Source organism: Pezoporus wallicus, unplaced genomic scaffold (assembly GCF_028554395.1).
Source record: "Pezoporus wallicus isolate ANWC-B61680 ecotype Strahan unplaced genomic scaffold, APGP_CSIRO_Pwel_v1 contig_7553, whole genome shotgun sequence".
NCBI classification, from domain to species: domain Eukaryota; kingdom Metazoa; phylum Chordata; class Aves; order Psittaciformes; family Psittacidae; genus Pezoporus; species Pezoporus wallicus.
Window position 1 is genome coordinate 722,729 of NW_026635101.1, and position 20,115 is coordinate 742,843.

At 52.3% G+C, this 20,115-nt stretch overlaps 2 protein-coding genes across 2 annotated transcripts in view; one reads left to right on the plus strand and one right to left on the minus strand.

The window, feature by feature from the left end:
• The window catches only part of LOC130595998 (baculoviral IAP repeat-containing protein 5-like), a 121,916-nt gene that overhangs the window by 73,203 nt on the left and 28,598 nt on the right, over window positions 1-20,115 (plus strand). The gene's annotated exons all lie outside the window — the stretch shown is intronic.
• On the minus strand, window positions 4,143-12,426 carry OVOL2 (ovo like zinc finger 2). Its single transcript, XM_057403184.1, has 4 exons — window positions 12,192-12,426; window positions 11,335-11,525; window positions 9,017-9,206; window positions 4,143-4,927 (listed from the first exon to the last, which is right to left on the minus strand). The coding sequence occupies exons 1-4, from the start codon at window positions 12,289-12,291 to the stop codon at window positions 4,617-4,619; spliced, it is 792 nt and encodes a 263-aa protein (XP_057259167.1). The 5' UTR covers window positions 12,292-12,426; the 3' UTR covers window positions 4,143-4,616.

Consider the following 20,115-nt stretch of genomic DNA (forward strand, 5'->3'; position numbering starts at 1 on the left):
GAGCAGAACTGTAACCAATACAGCAAGTGTTCTGAAAAGTTTGCCTACTTAGAGTGGTTACTCCTGCAGAACTGTGAGAGAGTAGACAGGCTTTGTACATCAGGATGTGAGGCTTTGTGCAGGCCAAGGCTGCAACTGCGTTCAGCTCTCCTGACATCACTGTGCATCTGAGCTGACGAGGGGCCTACCAGTGTGGAACGATCTCCAGTGTGAAGTTACAGCGTTTGCTACTGCGACTAAGTTCCTTTATAAGAGCAGGCTGATGACTTTGAAGCTGGGCCTTTTGAAGAGCCAGCTGCTGCTGGTTGGGTTTTGGGGGGTTGGGTTTTTGAGGCTTTTGTGTTGGTTGGGGTTTTTCTCCAAATAAGTTTTTGAATAAGTGTTCTGAAAACAGAAGTCACTTTTGAAGCTTGTTTCATAAAATCAAATCTCTAAGACACAGATTAAGCCTTGATAATGTCAGGCAGTATTGCTTTGTATGCTGCACACCTGGAAAGCTTTTTTCTTCCTTCTCTTTATTTTCTCTGAATGGTGTGTGTGAGTTTTCATAACACCACTGCAGATTACAAATAATATGACCAACCCATCAGCTTCAAGAAAATCAGCCAAAACCATATCTGAAAACCTCAGGCTTGCTGCTGAAGAAATACAGATCTCCATAGTGCTTAAACCGCTGCTGCTCCAGAGTAGTGAAGTATGGAAACCTATGGAATGAAACTTAGTGGTACTTGCTTATTCAAACCCAGTCTGGTGATGTTATGATTACTCTGAGCTTAATTAGATTTCTGTCTAGAAAGACTAGCCATGGAGACTGAGACACTGGGTTCGGAGATGACTAACAACGGCAGTGCTGCATTGTATGCTAAGTTCTACCTGTTCTGCAAGTATCTTCCCACATCACAGAATTTTAGCGAGTGGGTGTTTCAACATCACTGAACACGGTCAATTTTCTGTGAGAGATAGCTCCATGGATGCAAAGACGGTGGACATAAGCAAGAGGTGAGATGACCTGTGCAGAAGCAGGAGGTAATAAAACGTACTGTATTCCCTGGGTTGATTGGGATTGGATAAATGGGGAGGAGAGTGTGGAACAGTTGGGCAATATTTGGGTGGGGTTACCTTCACCATCAGTGTGTTGTTTACTCTGCAGATGAGAAGGCTCAGGGGGACCTTATCACTCTACAGCTACCTGAAAAGTGGCTGGGCCCTTCTCCTAAGGAACATGGAACACAACAAGAGTAAACAGCCTCAAGCTGCACCATGGGAGGTTTAGACTGGAGATGAGGAACAATTCCTTCCCCAGAGGGTGCTCAGGCATTGCAACAGGCTGCCCAGGGCAGTGGTGGAGTCACTGTCCCTGTGTTCACAAACCATGTAGAGGAGGCCCCCAGTGACATCGTGTAGTGATGGCCTTGGCAGTGCTGGGCACGGTTGGACTGGATGATCTTGAAGGTCTTTTTCCAACCTAGTTGATTCTGTGAGCATACAGCCATTAGGTGTCTCTGATCCATGCAAGATTTTAGCCTCATCCTGCCTCCTAGGAAAGAAGGACAAGTCTGGAGCCTGGGCAGTGTGGATTCCTGTAGGTTTCACCTGTGTTCATTTGTTTAACAAAAGCCTTGTCTGAGGAAGGCTGCCAGCTTCACTGGCAGTGTCACTCTGTAAACCTGTCTTTAAGTCCTGGGTGAGTCTGTACCATCAGAGAGCCCAGAGAAGGCAGACAGGCTTCAAAGACAGTGGTGGATGTTACTTATGTCTGGCACTTCTGAAAGTGTCTGCCTTGGGCGTCCCTGTGTTAGCTCTGGAGCATCTCTGGGGAGTCACACGCTTGTACCAGTTTTGCCCCATAACAGAACTGGCAGATGGCTGTTGCCAGCGTCATGCAAAATCAAGCCACTTTGTGACCAGTTTGAACTAACTTGCCAGACTGTTAAATTGACATGCCCAAGGCATCTGCTACAGGCAGTGACTGTCCTCCGCAGAAAAAAAACAGCCCATCAGGGCAGTTAGTCCAGCTTACAGCATCCTACTTGTCAGAGCTCTGCTCTCCATCTAGTGTGGCTTTAATTCTGTGTACTTTTACCTGCTGCTTTCTCTGCTGCTGTGCATGTTTTCTTTGGCTTAGATCACATAGATGGGCCACCTCATGGTGGCTGTAGTTCTTTTAGCAGGGACATGCTTTGGCAGTGACACTGGGGGGAAATCAGAAGCAATGTCTGCTACAGGAGGAAAAGAAAAACACACACACACACACACACACATATAAATGCATCTCCAGTTAGACAGGGAGGGCTTCAGCTGCACCTCCACTGCTCCAGTGAAAAAGCTGAGGTTTCAGCAGAGCTAAGCACATGCATCCTTTGCAGTCAGGTGAATCATAGAATCCCAGACTGGTTTGGGTTGAAGGGACGATAAAGCTCATCCAGTTCCAACTGCCTGCCATGGGTAGGGACACCTTCCACTAGACCATGTTGCGCCAAGCCCTGTCCAACCTGGCCTTGAACACTGCCAGGGATGGGGCAGCCACAGCTTCTTTGGGCACGCTGTGCCATCACCTCAGCACCCTCACAGGGAAGAATTTCTTCCTAATGTCTCATCTAAATCTTCCCTCTGTCAGGTTAAAGCCATTGCCCCTTGTCCTGTCCCTACAGGCCCTTGTCAAAAGCCCCTCTCCAGATTCTTGGTCACCCTTTTAGGCACTGGAAGCTGCTGTAAGGTCTCCCCGAAGCCTTCTCCAGGCTGAACAATTTAGCTCAGATGCTTTTTTTTTCCATGGACTTCCCATCTATTAAAGTATCCTGCTGATTTTCCCATGAAACAGGATGACAAGTTTGTTTATTACAAAGTAGCATCACTTTACTATCCTTGTTTTCAAGGTCCTACGCACCAACAGTTGTGCTGAATAAAATATTGATAGCATTAGAAATGCTTTAAAAACCACTAGAAGCTTTGTCCCCACAAAACCCCAAACAGATGCCTGTGCAAAACTGAGGCAGTTGAGAAGATTTTTATGGTTCTTGCAGAAGTGTTAATAATCATTTTAGTAGCAAAGACTACAAAGGGTCCTGGCTGTGACTCTTGTTTTAGGTGGGTTGCTTTTTAGCTCTTGTTTCAACATCTGTAGAATGCAGCATGTCCTCCCCCAACGTACAGCTTTATTTTGAGCACAAAATGGATTTGAGGACTCTACAAATGAAATCCATTCATTGATAGGCATTTAAATTGATGTAAAACCTTTTTAGCAGCTGTGTCCATTAAGAGACACATGCATAATGTGCTTGGACCAGAGAACCTTGTGGTGGGCTCACCCAAGTGCTCAGTAAAGGCTGCAGCAGCTTCTGAAGAGCTTTAAAGTGTCAGGCAACGTAAGTTATGTGGATATCCCTCTCCTCTATTTTTAAATCCATAATTTCACACTCGATAGTCCCTATAGGCTTCCTGCTTGGTTGTCCCAGAGCAGCTGGAGCAGGACCATAGGGGAGCTCTAAAAGCGTAGAGATGTAATACAGGTCCCTCATTATCCCCACAGTCTCCATCCCTTGTAGCATCAACCTCTCTAGGAGCCTTCTAAACCAATGATGGTTACAGATGAGAGGTCAGATTCCTGCCTACAGCTGATCTCATGAGGCAGAGAGAGGCCAAGCCGCCCTTTTCACTGCATTGCACTGCTCCTGTTAGTTAACAGGCACTTGGTCAGAGAAAAGAAAGAAAACTCCCCAAGCACACACTCATGCACATATACACCATAAAATACATGCAAAACTGAGTTTCATCACAACAGAAAATACAAATCTTTAAGTCATTAAAGTGTTCTCTTTGGGTTTCTGAGTGATACTGATGTATGTTAAAAGGATATGGGAATAGCCCCCCAAAGTGAGCGTAAGAAGTCCAGGAACATCAGAGTTACGGTTACACTTAAATCTAAACATTAGAAAAGTTCACAGTTTCAGGTACCTCAAGCTTGACTGTAAGTCTGTCCTGGGATAATGTAATTTGCCAGTGGAGAAAGTTTGGGAGGAAAAAGCTCTGCATCCTTTAAAAGAAGTTCCAGCTTACTTTGGATTACCCTTCCATAAATCATTAGTGTTCTGCACAGGGCAGGGTTATGGTTATTTGCACATTTTAAATATTTACCCATACAATGCACTCCTTAAGACCATTTTAATTAACTTTGCATAGAACAATGCGTGAGTAGCTGTACTTACACGGCACTTTTCACTCAAAACTCAGAAGTCATTTGCACAGGAGGTAATGGTTATTATTTTTACAAAATACACTGGGTAAAGGCAAATTATTTGTCAGTGGCCTCTTGGATGTGTGGTAGAATCGAAACAGAAGACAGGTTGCCCGGTTCAATTCAGAAAATACTCCATCCAAGAGGTGACAGCCTCTTCCAAGCTTCCCATTTCCTTTGGCCAGATAAAAACGTCCGATGCTCACATCGTATAGGGGAGTATTTCTTTCAAGTTGAGGTTCTACCAACATCAAGAGAGCCCCGTTAGCAAAAGCATCCCTTTCATCTCAGGGATTCCTTTCCAAATTGTTCTAAAAAAATAATATATATATATAGTCCTACATGTAAACTTCATTCCTGTAGACCACTGTAATCCATTGCGTTACTCATCTTTGTCATCGTCTTTGGAGTTCCTCTGCAAGACGGGGCTCAGTTTGTTTTGCAACACAGCCGCCAGTTTTTTTGAGGTCTTTTTCAGGAAGGCACTTCCAGGATGCACGTTGCTAATGTGCAGGTACAGGTCCTCCTGCGTGGGGCCCGTGTAGCCGCAGTCTTCACACACATAAAGTTTATCTCGCCTCTGTTTGTAGGCATATTGCTGCTGCACACCGTGGATCTTCTTCAGGTGGGACTCCAGGGAGCAGCGCTGGGTGAAGGCTTTGTTGCAAACCTCACACTTGTAAGGACGAATCCCTGCAACGTTAAGAGACAGAGGTTAGCATTCTGATTTATGTTTCTTAAAACCAAGTGAGCAACCAGCTGAGAAAAAGGCTCTGGCATTGAACCAATTGAACTCAATACTCATTGAACCTATTGGCTCACTCACCATATTGAGCCAATATTTACTCTACAACTACCTGAAAGGACAATGGAGCCAGGAGATGGCTGTTCTCCCAGGGAACAAGGGACAGGACAAGAGGAAACAGCCTCAAGGTGCACCAGGGGAGGTTTAGACTAGATAATGAGGATATTAGGAACAATTTCTTCCCCAAAAGGGCAGTCAGGCATTGGAACAGGCTGCCCAAGGCAATGGTGGAATCACTGTCCATAGAAGTGTTCACAAACCATGTAGACGAGCCCCTTAGTGACACGGTTTAGTGGTGGCCTTGGCAGTGCTGAGGAATGGTTGATCTTAAAGGTCTTTCTAACCTTCTTGATTCTATGGTATTGAGCAAATACCTACCAGCAGGGAGCTACTAGCCTGAGGAACTCTCTGTCCAAATAAAATATGTTACTTTCAGACTAAAACTGTCAGGAACGGGTTGATGTGTTTAGGCACAGAAAACCTCAAAAAGCTTGGAGCAGGTATAGGCAAACACTGAGGACAGCAGGTGCCCATCAGCACTTGCTCCTAAGAAGAAATTGTTATCAACTCCTGCAAAACTGGCTCCTTTAGACTCGACTTTCTGAAGTCCTGTCATCAGGTAAAACCATCAGTTCAGCCAGCCTTTCAGTCTGGCTTTATAATGAACACAGTATCGCAGTGAGATGTTAATTTTCCTCTTTTAGTGACCAAGCCTCAGCGAAGGGCAGCCCAACGTGAACACGCAGCAATCTTAGTACTTAAAATGAGTGTGTGTTTTCGTAGCACATGGATTTGATGACTGAAATGACAAGCTCAAGTTCCAGATGAGAAGTGCATTGAGAGAGAAGAAATATGTGTGTGTCTCCAGAAGAGGGAGAAGGGGCTGGCTTGCGATTTGAATGTCCAAGGAGTTTTGTTGAGTACAGACAACCAACATTACAAAAAGACTGAGCAGTAGAGTACCCATTTACCACCAACCAACATGATTTAAGAGCAACCCCCAGTACTTGAATGACAAACAACTGAGGGCTTAGCAATGCTTTAAAAAACAAAACCAGTTGTCATTTGACTTACTGGACTAGCCCAGTGAGTTTTCAAGCAAAGGCCAGCCTTAAAACTGATGCAAGGAGTTACCTGAACTCTTTTCCCAATGAAAGGTGAGACGAGCATGTGGAAGATCGGCCCTACAATGAGCCAGGCAAGAAAGGGCAAAGCACACACACCCATGCTGACAGATGTAACGTTCTAATCACACTGTGTTAAGGTCACCACTCTGTCGCTGAGATTCCAACCAGAAATCCAAACTAGAGGTTCCAGCAAGCAGCACCTCAACTGCAATTATCCCATTGCACCAGCTTAAAATATCAGGATTAAAGTTTTATAATGCCTACTGCTGTGAGACTGCTTCAATCACATCAAAATGCAGTTGGAAAGAAACTCCCAATCTTCATTAGAATTCACACACAAAAATGCCTCTTTTACAAACAGTATTTTGGGAGCAGTTTCATGCTCATCTGAAGGCAAGTTGAACCACTGTCCTTGGTTCCTGCTGCCAACAGAGCTCCACAAGCATGAATACAAGCACAAGAGGGCTGTGGGAACCTCATCATTACTTTTATCATTTTAAACCTTTATTTTACTGTGTATATTAATTACTTTTCAATGTTTGAGTCTGCTTTTACCATGAGGCTAGACTGGGAAGCTTGGCTTCCACTCTCTGATGCTGTTGCACAGTCTGGTTACAAACTGCATAATAATTTCCCCTGGAATTCAGCAGAGCACACGTAGATGAGTGCCTGTAGCTACAAAATAAAGCCTGCCCTACCACTTTCAGCCTGTCTGCTTTTTCATGTTCAAATGCTGTCCAGCTTTCCTGAACAGCAATCAACTTTGAACTAAAAACAGAGCCACACCACTTTAAGAGGTGCCATATTTCACCCTGGGAAAGATGCATCCAATACATCACTGGTACTGCTGCAGCAGCCAAGCCTTCACTCCCTCATGACCCAACGAACCAGGCAAATTCTCTGGGATTCCTGAATTGCGAAGGATGAGGGAACAGGTTGAAAACTCACTTTAGAAGCACCAACTCCACATTTCAGGTGTACCCCAGCAGCAGCTCCCTGCTGCAACAGCAGCTTTCCTTTGGACATGACAGATTTGCAAACAAACCAAACCAGCACAAAACATGTGCTGCAGCCAGTGCTTTCCCATCAAAACCAGTGGCATTGCCTTCATGAGCTCTACTGCTAAGAAACAGTTCCTGCCAAGCAACACAGGCCACCCATATGCTGGGCTGCATCCCCAGAGCGTGACCAGCAGGCCGAGGGTGGGGATTCTCCCCCTTTGCTCTGGTGAGACCACCCCCTGCAGTCCTGTGTGCAGCTCCAGGGCCCCAAACACAAGAGGGACATGGAGCTCTTGGAACAAGTCCAGAGGAGGCCATGGAGATACTCTGAGGGCTGGAGCGGCTCTGCTATGCAGACAGGCTGAGAGAGCTGGGCTTGTTCAGCCTGGAGAAGGGAAGGCTCCTTAAGGGGAGACCTTAGAGCAGCTTCCAGTGCTTAAAGGGGCCAACAAGAAATATGGAAAGGAGCTTTTGACAAGGGCCTGTAGGGACAGGACAAGGGGGAATGGCTTTAACCTGGCAGAAGAGAGATTGAGATGAGACATTAGGAAGAAATTCTTCCCTGTGAGGGTGCTGAGACCCTGGCACAGGGTGCCCAGAGAAGCTGTGGCTGCCCCATCCCTGGCAGTGTTCAAGGCCAGGTTGGACACAGGGGCTTGGAGCAACCTGGTCCAGCAGAAGGTGTCCCTGCCCATGGCAGGGGGTTGGAACTGGATGAGCTTTAAGGCCCCTTCCAACGCAAATCAGTCTTGGTTTCTATGACAAAATACTTGTGTCATCTCCAGCAGTTTGCCTGGTTGATGGTGCCTAAGCCAAAATACAGGCATTGCAGAGCAAGCCCAAATAACCAGCAGGTAACCACAGACCTGGCAAGTTGGAACCTGCCCAGGAAATGTGGTGGAGATGGTTTAGGCCAGTGGTCAAACAAATCTGGATGGCTAGATCTGCAGAGGGAAACAGCTCTGAGAAAGGACTGAATGAGCTGGTAGCCCGAAGCATGGAGGATGCACAAGTCAGATGTGCCTGGTTGCCCTAAAGAAGCTGGAGGTACAGCATGAGCCACACTCCGGTTCCTTTAGCTGGTGTCAAAATCAAGCCCTAACCCCATCCTGCCGGACAGCCATCAGGGAAGCTTCCCAAGAGCAAAACCCCAAGAAACTGCTGCTCATTGCCTCTAGAGGGCAAAGCATTTTCATGCACCGCTCGCCTCAGCTCAGCGCTGCAGGCTGGACTTGCAATAACACACAGTGAGTTAACCCAGTGGGTTATATCGGGAGTGTTAACCTGGTCTCGCTGACCAGCACAGCAGCAGCATACAGCTGCATCTACAACACATCTGGATGGCAGCTCAGGCACCCACACTGCCTCACACGGATTTCATTAATGGCTTTAATCTGACAGAGGAGAGATTGAGATGAGACATTAGGAAGAAATTCTTCCCTGTGAGGGTGCTGAGGCCCTGGCACAGGGTGCCCAGAGAAGCTGTGGCTGCCCCATCCCTGGCAGTGTTCAAGGCCAGGTTGGACGGGGCTTGGAGCAACCTGGTCTAGTGGAAGGTGTCTCTGCCTGTGGCAGGGGGTTGGAACTGAATGAGGTTTAAGGTCCCTTCCAACCCAAACCAGTCTGGGATTCTATGATTCAGAGAAGTCCTTGGACTTCATTAGTCCCAGGGCTTACATCTGTCCACACCCATATCTTTCCCTTTCCTCCACTACATCCCCTCTATTCTTTGCTAATGTATTACTGTCTTGCTGGGTTACCCTCACCCTCTCCTCATCCCATCTCAGGCTTCTCCCACCTCCCACTACCCAGAGCTGCCCACAACCCCGCCCTGGGAACGCGTTCTCACCAGTGTGGGTCCGGACATGTCTTTTCAGATCGAAGGTGTCATTGAAGCCTTTCCCACAGAAGGTGCACAAGTGCCTCTTCACCTGGCTGTGACACTTGATGTGACGGTTGAGCATCCTCTGCAGGCGAAAGCCTTTGCCACACAGCTCGCAGCTATGCACCATAGCATCGTTACAGGTGCCGGTGGTGAACTAAGGAATGGGAGAGGTCGGGGTGAGTGGGCATCGAGATGGCAAAGACCAGCAGGCAACAAGCAAAACAAGGAGGGATGACTTATTGTGGCATTAAGATATTCTTGGGATGTATTCAAAATGAAAAGTGAAAGCATTCGGAGACTCTTGCTGGGTGAAACCTTCATGCTTCCCTTGAGATCAAGCAGGTGACATATAGTGCACGGTTTGGGACTAACGCTAAAGCAAAGCCTATGTAGTGGCTACCTCCTAGGAGCAGGCACCCTTGTCCAACTGTATCCATAAGCTTTAAGGTCCCTTCCAACCCAAACCCTTCCATGATTCTATGATTAACCTCCTCCCGTTAGTCTCGTTACTTAACAGCAGAGTGTCATTAGGGGTTACTCTCCTCATTCCCGCTCCTGACACCAAAATACATTGCACCAACACCGTGACCTAACTTGACTAAGGGAGACACTGATGATTCAGCTCTTGGGAAGAGCGTTCCTCATACGGAAGGCTTAATGTCTCGACGATGCAAATACTTGGCTATTAGTTTAATTACTCGAGGAGGAGCGGACGTGCTCAGGATATGGGCAGCCACCAGAGCACAGCACCACGCGCACGCGTCCATTGGCCCTCGTGGTGCGTTTGGGGAGTTTCTGTGGCACGCTGAGAACACCCAACTCTGCCAAAACGAGGTTTCACTGTGACAGTTAATAGCCCAGGTTAAATTATAGGTTAAGGCTCTTCCCAAAGGAATACGTTTGGGGTTTCTCTTTCCTGAAGAGCCAGTTATTTTTCCTGATCTTCCTCCTCCGCTTACTACCAAAGCAACGCTACTTGAAATTGTAAAGGTTAGAGAAAGAAGTCAGCTATGAAACCACAAGGTGTGAAACCAGAGGGGGAGCAGCTGGGAAGTATCTGTTGGGCAACAGGTAGGGCTCCATCTCAAGTGGCCACATACAACTAGGGTGAAAACCTAGTTTTAACCATTATACTAATAACAGGGTGGCTACAGGGCTGTCATCCCAGCAGAAACAGTGGGAATCTTTACAGTGCCATCCAGCAAAGCAACAGCCAGGGTTTTAACAAGGTGTTAACTAGCCACAGGTAAACATGTCTTCTTCCTAGCACGGGGGTGGCCTCTGCTGAGGATGTTCAAGAGAAGGACAGTGGTCCTTCCACCCTACCTGCATCACTACTGCACTTTGGGAACTCGGTCTGGGGTATCAGGAGGGATTTGAGTCTGGAGAGGGGCTTTTGACAAGGGCCTGTAGGGACAGGACAAGGGGGAATGGCTTTAACCTGACAGAGGAAAGATTTAGATGAGACATTAGGAAGAAATTCTTCCCTGTGAGGGTGCTGAGGTGTTGGCACAGGGTGCTCAGAGAAGCTGTGGCTGCCCCATCCCTGGCAGTGTTCAAGGCCAGGTTGGATGAGGCTTGGAGCAACCTGCTCTAGTGGAAGGTGTCCCTGCCCATGGCAGGGGTTGGAACTGGATGAGCTTTAAGGTCCCTTCAACCCAAACCAGGTCATGATTTGCCTTCCCAGCCTGGGAAGGGAAATCACCACTCTTGCTGGCTCTGCCCAGGGGACACCCAGACAGCAAGAGCTCCTGCCCATGCAGCAGGGAGGTTCTGCAGCAGAGTTAATGGACAGCTAATTGCTTCACTTCACCCAGCCTGCGGGCCCACCTCAAGGTGGCAATGGCCTTTCCCAGCTTCAGGGCAGGACCTTTTCCTAGCTGCTATCTTGACAAGCCAAGAGGGTAGGGGGGCAGCGGGAAGATTAAGGCTTGACTACAGCCTCCTAGGCGGCCGTTTAAGGAGGCCCCACGTGAAGGAGTGCAATCCACCCAGGCGCCGTGGGGCAGGACTCCCAGCTGCCAGGGCTGGTCCTTCCTGGATGGGTTCAGAGCTCCTGCGGGACCCAAGCCAAGCAGGTCAGGGGCAACATGTCCCAGGCAGGGATATAAGGAAAGGCAAAGGGCACTGGAAGATGAGGGTACATCGCTCATGAGGCTTGTCCTGCCACCCTACGGTGTGTGGCACGGGTGCTGTCACCTCTAGAGCAGAGGGAGCCCAAGGGACTGTTGCCGCCCGGCGTCCCCAGCCCTTGAAGCGGGGAGGAGATGGTGCCTGGTTACCTTGATTTTCGACCTGGCCATGGGGCGCTTGACGGCCAGGTCCAGCAGCATCCCCCCGGCCGTGCCCAGGTCGCCGGGGACGGGCTGTGGCGTCGGGGGATCGCTGGGCTCCGCGTCCCGAGTGCCGCTGCTCCCGCTGCTCTCCAGGCTGCAGCTGTCCTCGTAGCCCAGCAGCACGCAGCCGATCCCGCCTGCAGCGGGGGATGCGGTGAGGACATGGGGGGGAAGGGGGAAATACGGGGTGGGGGGACGGACACCACGGAGCCGCCGGGCGCCGGTGTTTAACCTGCGGGCGGGCCCGGGCGGCGGGGGAGGATCCCCGGCTCCCGCTGCAATCGGAAACTCAAACACGAACGGTCCCAAAGTTCAAACAAGCCAGCTCCGCCGCCTTCCCGTTATACCCCAGGCAAGGGCAAGAGGAGGAGGAGAAGAAGAAGGAGGAGGAGGGGGAAACCATCACCCCCTACCCCAGGACCTTTCTTCTGCTCCTCTCCCTCCCCACCCCCCCCCCCCCCCCCCCCCCCCCCCCCCCCCGCCACCTTTCTCATGCAAACGAGCTTTCCCACCTTCCCGGACACACACACACAGACACCCCCAACGCCCGGGGGCTCTCCGGGTGGGAGATGATAGCGGGCATGGAGCCGGCCCCCGGCACCCATCACTCCCTCGGCTGGGCATGGAGGGTGCCCCCGGACCTTCCCCACAACCCCCCTCGGGGCTCCCCCAGCCCCTTCCCAACCCGCGGGGGAGCGGGGCTAGGGCTGGGGTCTGGCGGGGACCCCCCATCCCTCCCCTCGGTGTGTTCCGTCCCCCCATCCTCCAGGCAGTGCCGGCGAGGGGCCCCGCCGGTGCCGTACCTGGGATGTAGGTGTCGGCTCTCTCCTCGTCGGGCAGCCCATCCCAGCTGCGCACCGCCGGCTGCGGGCTCCGGCGCTTCACCAGGAAGGCTCTGGGCATGGCGAGGGCAGGGGGGGTCGGCTCGGAACGGAGCGGAGCGGAGCGGCTCCCACCGCCCGCCCGTCCGCGGGGAGCGGGACCGCACGCACCGGGGCAGAGCCGCTGAGGAGCGGGGAGGGGAAGGGGAGGGGAAGGGGGAAGAGAAAGGGGGGGTGAAGGAGGGGGGGGGGGGGGGGGGGGGGGGGGGGGCAAGTTTCATAAGGTGGAATAGAAAAATGCACCAGGAAACTTGGGCAGGAGCATGCGTGCTGCCAACATAACGGTGTCAACAAGTCTGCTTACCTGTCCGACCGGTTGGAGCAGCTGAGCTTTGTTCCAGCCCTTCCTAAGGCATGAATGTTTGCAGAAGAATTTAACGTCTGGAAATTAAAAAGAGGGAAGCGAGGAGGGCAGCGCCGCTGCTGCCGGGGTGCACAGGGGGACCCCCAGCACGGGAAAGGATCCCCGAGGCATATGGGAGAAGCCGAAGCTGTCGGGCAGAGAAAGTTGGTTGATTGTGACTTTCCTTCAGGACAAGACTTTGTGCTGTTAAAAAACCCAGCGCTTTATTCTGCTTCGGTCATTGATCTGAAATGAAAAACGTGCCTCAGCCATCACACACACACACCCCCCCCTTTCTTTTTCTTTCTAATTTGCTTCTTGTCTTCTCCCCTCTTCCCGAAGTGGAAATGAAACAAAAGACGAGACGATGGACGGGGTGGAGGGGAAGGAAGCAAGAGAAACAGAAGAAAACCCACAAAAGTGCACTGCAAGCCTCTGAGAACAGCACATGGCACGTCCCCACGGCTTAAACAGTGCCCGGGGTCCCTTCTCCTGCCTCACACCTACTCTTCAGTCTGCTTTTATCACTAAATGCAGTGGAAATGCTCTCGGTGCCTTCATCCCCAGCACATCCTTACTGTAGCAGCTGCGCACAGCACTGGGACTGAGCACCAAGAGCTGTCACCCCACATGAAGGAGTTGGAAGGCACAGGGGAGACCTTATAACAGTCTTCAGTGCCTAAAGGGGCCACAAGAAACCTGGAGAGGGGCTTTTGACAAGGGCCTGTAGGGACAGGACAAGGGGGAATGGCTTTAACCTGACAGAGGGGAGATTGAGATGAAACATTAGGAAGAAATTCTTCCCTGTGAGGGTGCTGAGGCCCTGGCACAGGGCGCCCAGACTGGTTTGGGTTTGAAGGGACCTTAAAGCTCATCCAGTTCCAACCCCCTGCCACAGGCAGGGACACCTTCTGCTGGACCAGGTTGCTCCAAGCCCCTGTGTCCAACCTGGCCTTGAACACTGCCAGGGATGGGGCAGCCACAGCTTCTCGGGGCAACCTCTCAGCAGGTACCAGGTGAGAAGCCACCTCAGCTGCCTCTGGGCAATACCTCAGCAGTACCACAGGTAAAACCTTCTCTGCCTTTCTCTCTCTTTAAGGCTATGCAATTTCTCTGTTATGTCTGAGAATTTGCTCCAGGTCAAAATGCAGCTACATGGGGTTTAATTGATATATTTTATTTATTTTTTTTTTTTGTAATGCTTTCAACTTGAGGTTTTTCTTTCATTTTAACCACTCCTTGTCTTTTAAGCCAAAAGAGGTAGCAAACGACATCAATCACAACTCTCCCGAACCAAGAGTTTGCTGTGACCGCTTTAATGTCGTCTGGGCTTTTTCAAATCCTGCTTTGAGGTTCCCGTTTAGCGAGGTCCTGGAGCACACGCTTCACTCTGAGTGCTCCAACCCAGACATGCACTTACAAGCACGGCTGAATCAGGAACTAAATGATCATTGTTATTATCAGCTCTGGAGCCTTGACACGAGTGGTCAGGGTTGTGGTGTGCCCAGCGCCCTCAGAGGCACAGGGTGGAGAGAAAGACCCGAAGCACCCCCAGCAGCATGAAGTAGAGCATCTCATCGGCAGCGGGCTGCCTTCCTCTTGAGCTAGAGGGTGGAAATGCAGACCAGTGACCAAGTCTTGGTGTTGCTTCGCCATAGCCCAGAAGAAAACCGTAACACCTCACCTAAGAATACCACTCCTTGGTGTTTGCAACCAGGAAGAGCACGCTCACAGCGTGGCCCCACATGCAGCACCGCATCGTCTTCAGCCCGTGGACACATCACTGAGGCAGCCCTCGGCCTTCTCCATACACCCACAGGAGCAACACTGTACACAGAGCCCGAGCACCATCATTGCTCAATAAATAACAACACTAAGGAGATAATGGCACCCGACCTTGCTGTAGGATCTTGTTTAATTTTCAGCATTAGTTGGGTGTGGGAGAGAATCCCAGTACGTTTGGGGTGTAAATCAAATTAAATGTACAAAATGCCCTGTAGGGTCAGAGCACAATGGGACCCACCCTTACAGATTGGGCTACTAAAATATGTTTCATTTGACTCGAATCATTTGGGAATGAGGAGGGAGAGATTGGATCAAACAATGAATCAGCCATGTGTCGCTGTCGCAATCGCACCCAGCTCCTTCCCAAAACTAACCCCACAGGGGAGCAGATTGATGGGGCCGGGGGGACTTGTCCCTTTGGGAGGACACCCTCTCACTGCCAACCTCTTCCCCGTCCATATAGCACATAGAAGGTGCTTAGGGGCAAGGAGGTGGGTGTAGGGATGAGGGAAGGAACTGGAGAAGAGGGAAGATTAGAGGAGAGGAGAGGAGAGGAGAGGAGAGGAGAGGAGAGGAGAGGAGAGGAGAGGGGAAGGGAAGGGAAGGGAAGGGAAGGGAAGGGAAGGGAAGGGAAGGGAAGGGAAGGGAAGGGAAGGGAAGGGAAGGGAAGGGAAGGGAAGGGAAGGGAAGTGAAAAGAGAGAAGAGAAGAGAGAGAAGAGAAGAGAAGAGAAGAGAAGAGAAGAGAAGAGAAGAGAAGAGAAGAGAAGAGAAGAGAAGAGAAGAGAAGAGAAGAGAAGAGAAGAGGAGCTCCAACTTTCCTTCCACCTGGATGCCTGCCCTTGGTCTCACAGCTCAGCATCAACCTGCAAGGAGCCAACGTGCTCCCAGGGGAATCACCATCCCTGGAAGTGTTCACAGCCTGTGTAGACGAGGCCCTCAGTGACCTGGTTTAGTGGTGGCCTTGGCAGTGCTGGGGAATGGTTGGACTGGATGAGCTTGAGGGTCTTTTCCAGCCTCACTGATTCTACAGTTCTGTGGTTCCCTCACCCGGCCCTGTGCCCCATCGCACACCTGAAGCACTGTGTTGCTGTAAGGGGTGCTGTTGCCTCTGAGGGCAGATTCCCGCTGGAAGCATGGCATCTCCAGTGGCAATGTTTGGGTGAGCACTGGCCCATGGTGCTACAGAGGTCGCGGGGTGGGGTGGGGGGGGTGGGTGAGCATCACTGTGGTGGCACAGGCTGCCAGAGCAGAGCTACCGCCCTGGTCACTCCTGCAACACCGCCCTGTGCCACCAACTACGGGGTCAAGCCCGGGCACCAGAGAGCTCTGCTTCAAGCCAGGTTTTGGCAGCTCCCAGGTCCGATGAGGAACTACCTGACCGCAGTGGATGGAGCCAGCGTGGCTCCACGCCAGCTTTATCTCAGCAGGAGCGAGCAGCGGCTCCTCAAGCAGCCCTGGTGAGGAGCGCGCTCCTGCTTTCCTCGGCCGCGCAGGGGAGGAGGGATGGAGAAGATGCCGGCCGGGGGACGAGGGCTCCGCAGGCTGCGGCAGAACCTGCCCTGCCTGTGCTTCACAGCACCCACCGCGCTGACTCACCGCGCTCTGTCTCCCTGCCTCCCACGGCCCCTGCCACTCCCAGCGTCTCCCTGTCTTTCTCCACCGATACCTCCGCTTCCCCCCGGCTCCGCTCCGCCGGCTCGGCGCTTGTCTCCGCAGCCACCCACTCGCTGCGGCTCCGCTCCCTCGGGGCGCCCGGCGTCACCCCGGGCTGCCCGGCCGCTCCCCATGGAAATGGCTCCCAGGCACCACCACGGAGCCCGTGCCGGGTGTCTGACCCCAGCAGCATCCCCAAAGCATCCTCCTCGGTGGCACCCGCAGCCCTGAGGCTTGGGGGAAGAGGGTGCCCAAGGACCTGTGCACCCCACGCACACGGAGTACAGGATGATCCCTTTAGAGAGGTGTCCTCCCTCATGAGGCGTCAGCAGAGCCCTGAGATCGCAGACTCTGCCATAGAAACACAACCACAGGAGCACTCGGCTTTGGAGGCCCTTGAAGCACCTTCCCCGGCTCTGCCTGCACCGCCCAACTTTTCCTTGTCACTTGGTTTCCCGTGATCCCGCTGTCTGCCCAGTGATTCCTCCCTGGGAAGTTGGGTGTGTTCCTGCCAAGCCTGATGTAGCAGCAGAGGTTGCAAAGGTGGTGAAATCCCAGGAGTTTCCTGCAAATCAGCAGCTAAATAGAGGACAGAAAGCTACTCCCTCTTAATGCTCCTGCTGTGCTTAAAAATACACCATGCACACAACCTTTATTAGACACCAGTAAATCCACATAGGATCTGACGGCAGATCCAAAATCATGGAATCATAGGGTGATTTGGGTTGGAAAAAGCTCACCCAGTTCCAACCCCCTGCCACAGGCAGGGACACCTTCCACTAGACCAGGCTGCTCCAAGCCCTGTCCAACCTGGCCTTGAACACTGCCAGGGATGGGGCAGCCACAGCTTCTCTGGGCACCCTGTGCCAGGGCCTCAGCACCCTCACAGGGAAGAAAAAGCCACATCGCCTCCAGCAGCCACTCACTGGCGGTGGTCCTTGGTCCCCCGGGTTCCTCTGATGTTACCACAAGAGACATCTCTCTCAGCACCAAACCCAGCAGCTGTGCGGGCAGTGAAAGAAGGGGACAGGAACCACTCACCCTTTTTGACTGGTGGTTTGGATCTGGGGCTCTCCCTCACAGGAACTCATGGAAAGCTTCGGCCAGGCAGGTGCTGATACCTGTGGAGATGAGCAGCTTCCCTGTCTGAGCCCGACTCCATTTCCCAAGAGGGCCCCAGGTACTGGAAGGCCAGAACCCCATGCCCTGATTTCATCCCTGAGAGCTGTGTGCCTTCTATCTCGTGATGCTCTGCTTCCAGCATCAACGTGTTTCCATTTCACTGCCCAGCTGGTGCCTGCTTCAGTGGCACGATCCATGCAAACAGGAAGCATTGCCCTGGAAAAGACACATTTTCCTTGCCATCAGGATGCACTGTATGTCAGGATGTGCTGCCATTGGGATGCATTGCAACCGGGGTGCACTGCTGTCAGGATGCATTGCTGTTGGGAAGCACTGACATTTGGCTGTGCTGCCATCAGGATGCACTGCCACTGAGAAGCATTGCTTTCAGGATGCACACTGCACATCAGGACGCATTGCTATTGGGATGCACTGCACATAAGGATGCACTGCCATTGGGATGCCCTGCAACCAGGACGCGCTGCACTGCTATTGGGATGTGCCGCTGTCAGGATGCACATCACATCAGGATGTGCTGCACATGCTCACAGAGGCGGGGAGCTCAAGCAGGGAATGTGAAGCCTGGCTGCTGGGCAAGGCCAGCCTGTCCTGCTAGCTGACTGGGACCACAGCCTTGTGCCAGGGGAAGGCTCTCCCTGACAAGGCAGGCACCGCTGCTGCGTGTGAGCCTCAGCTGGGCTCTGACCCCGGCACTCGCTTCCCAGGTTCCTAAAAATAACGAGAGCGCTTTCGAAACGCCTTTAAACCCCCCTGCGCCGCAGCTGGCAGAGGCTGATAAGCCACCGGGGGCTGCGCTCCCCCTGCCACAAGCCCCACCAGCTCTGACACCCCCCCCGCCTCCAAGCTCCAGCTTTGGTGGTAGAAAGTCCTTTGTCCCCTCCCCAAGGACCTGTGGGGCCCCCCAGGCTTCCTCATTCCTGGCAGATGACTGCTGCCATAAACCCATTGTATGTAGAAGGGCTTCATGCATTTCTTTACCATTTCAAAAACGTCCCGGCTGGGTGGTGGGTGCTGTCCCGGCCATCCCTCTCCTCTCTGGGGGATAATGGGATGATTAACAGCCTGATGGAGCAGTGATAAGACATAGAGGATCAGTGATGAGCTGGAGGAAGGAATAACTGTCTCGGGTTGGTTGCTTGGGGATGGTCCCACCACTGCCACCCGTGGCTAAGCAGCCCTGGAGCGGAGTTCCATGGGGATTTTGGCAACAGTAAAAAGGGAAGGTGAGGTCCATCTGGATTCCTCACAGCTCCTGTCCAATAGAGAGGACCACCAGGACAGCCTTGGCCATAGGCACCAGCCTGAGCACAAGCCTGCACCAAGCCAGGCCAGGGGACGGGTCAGGATGTCCTGGCCCCTGTTCAAACACTGCTGTGTTAAAGATGGACCTTTCCGACCGCCCGTCCTGATGCCACGGGTGCATGAGGGCAGGCATGTGCTCCAACATGCCCAGGGTGAGTTAAGCATCAGGATACGCACCCGCTGCCTATGAAACTGCCCAGGGAGCTCAGTGGTGCCGCTTCCAGACAGGATCCTTTCTATACAGCGCCAGTTTGACAGCTGGGGGGAAGGAGGGGGAGCTCATGGGTGCCTCTGCCCCCTCCACACCCACCCAGCTGAACCCCACTCCCTCTTCTCCCTGAACTTTTGCAGCACAGGAATCCCAGTCCAGTTTGGGTTGGAAGGGACCTTAAAGCTCACCCAGTTCCAGCCCCCTGCCACGGGCAGGGACACCTTCCACTAGACCAGGTTGCTCCAAGCCCCTGTGTCCAACCTGGCCTTGAACACTGCCAGGGATGGGGCAGCCACAGCTTCTCTGGGCAACCTGTGCCAGGGCCTCAGCACCCAAAGACGCTCTCCTCCTCCCCAGGGAGCCCTAGGAGAGTGGAAGCCAGGGGTGCACCCCACGGGGCTGGGACCCCACGCACGTCCTTGCAGGTACCGGGGCAGGGTTACCTTTGCCATGCAAGCTGCAGGGACACTGCTTGCAGAATTACTCCGCCAGCGTTCTGGGGGGTGCTCAGCACACAGGTTTTTATCTCCCAGTGCCTTTTACAATGTTTGCCAGAGGAAAAGAAACAACCGCCCCATGTGAGCACTTCTGCCCTCCACTCCTGCTCCGCGGGCAAGGGTCTGCGCGATTGCCGTCAATATAATGATCAAGGGCTGGGTGCGCGTCCTGTGCTCACCACGCGTAGGTAGACTTTGGCCTCCGCCTGCCTTTCAACTGCCCATCCCTGCTCGGGGGACAGCAAGGGCAGCTCCCTGCATTGGGACCCCCCTGCGGCACCCCAAACCAAAGGGCATGGATAAGGGAACAGTGGGGTGAGCTGTTGGAAGCGGAGGCAGCATCTAGATGTCCCGCCTCACTTCCCACCATCCCGGGGTGCTGGGGAAGGATCCCGATCCTCCATCCGGGGTGAAACGAGGCCGCGGCAGAGCCCACACCTTGGTTTATTCACCTGGAGGTGACCCGCTGGCGTGGGACTGGCGGAGCTGTAACCACACATCGCCCTGCTGTAAAACCAGCAGCTCTCACATAGCGGCTGCCTCCGGGTTCTGCACCCTCCCCGCTGGAAGCAGGAAATCCAAATCCAAACCAACTGTTTTGCTGGCTGCCCTGCCAAAGGGAAGGGAAGTTTCCCTTTTCCCTTGCTTGCGAGGGAATAAAAGGAAGGTCTCTCCCTCCAGGTTTTCTCTTTGCTCCATCTCAGGATGATGCTGCCCTCCAGTAACCTGGCCAAAAGAGGGCATTTGTAATACATATATTTCATTAATTACACTATTTTTTGAGTCTCTGCACACAAGGAAGCCCCCAGTGACCCTACCTTGTAATTATAGAGGAGGCACACAGAAACTTTAACCTGTTTTCCATTTTTCTCTCTGCATTTTCCGATGTTTTGAATACCAATAACGTGATG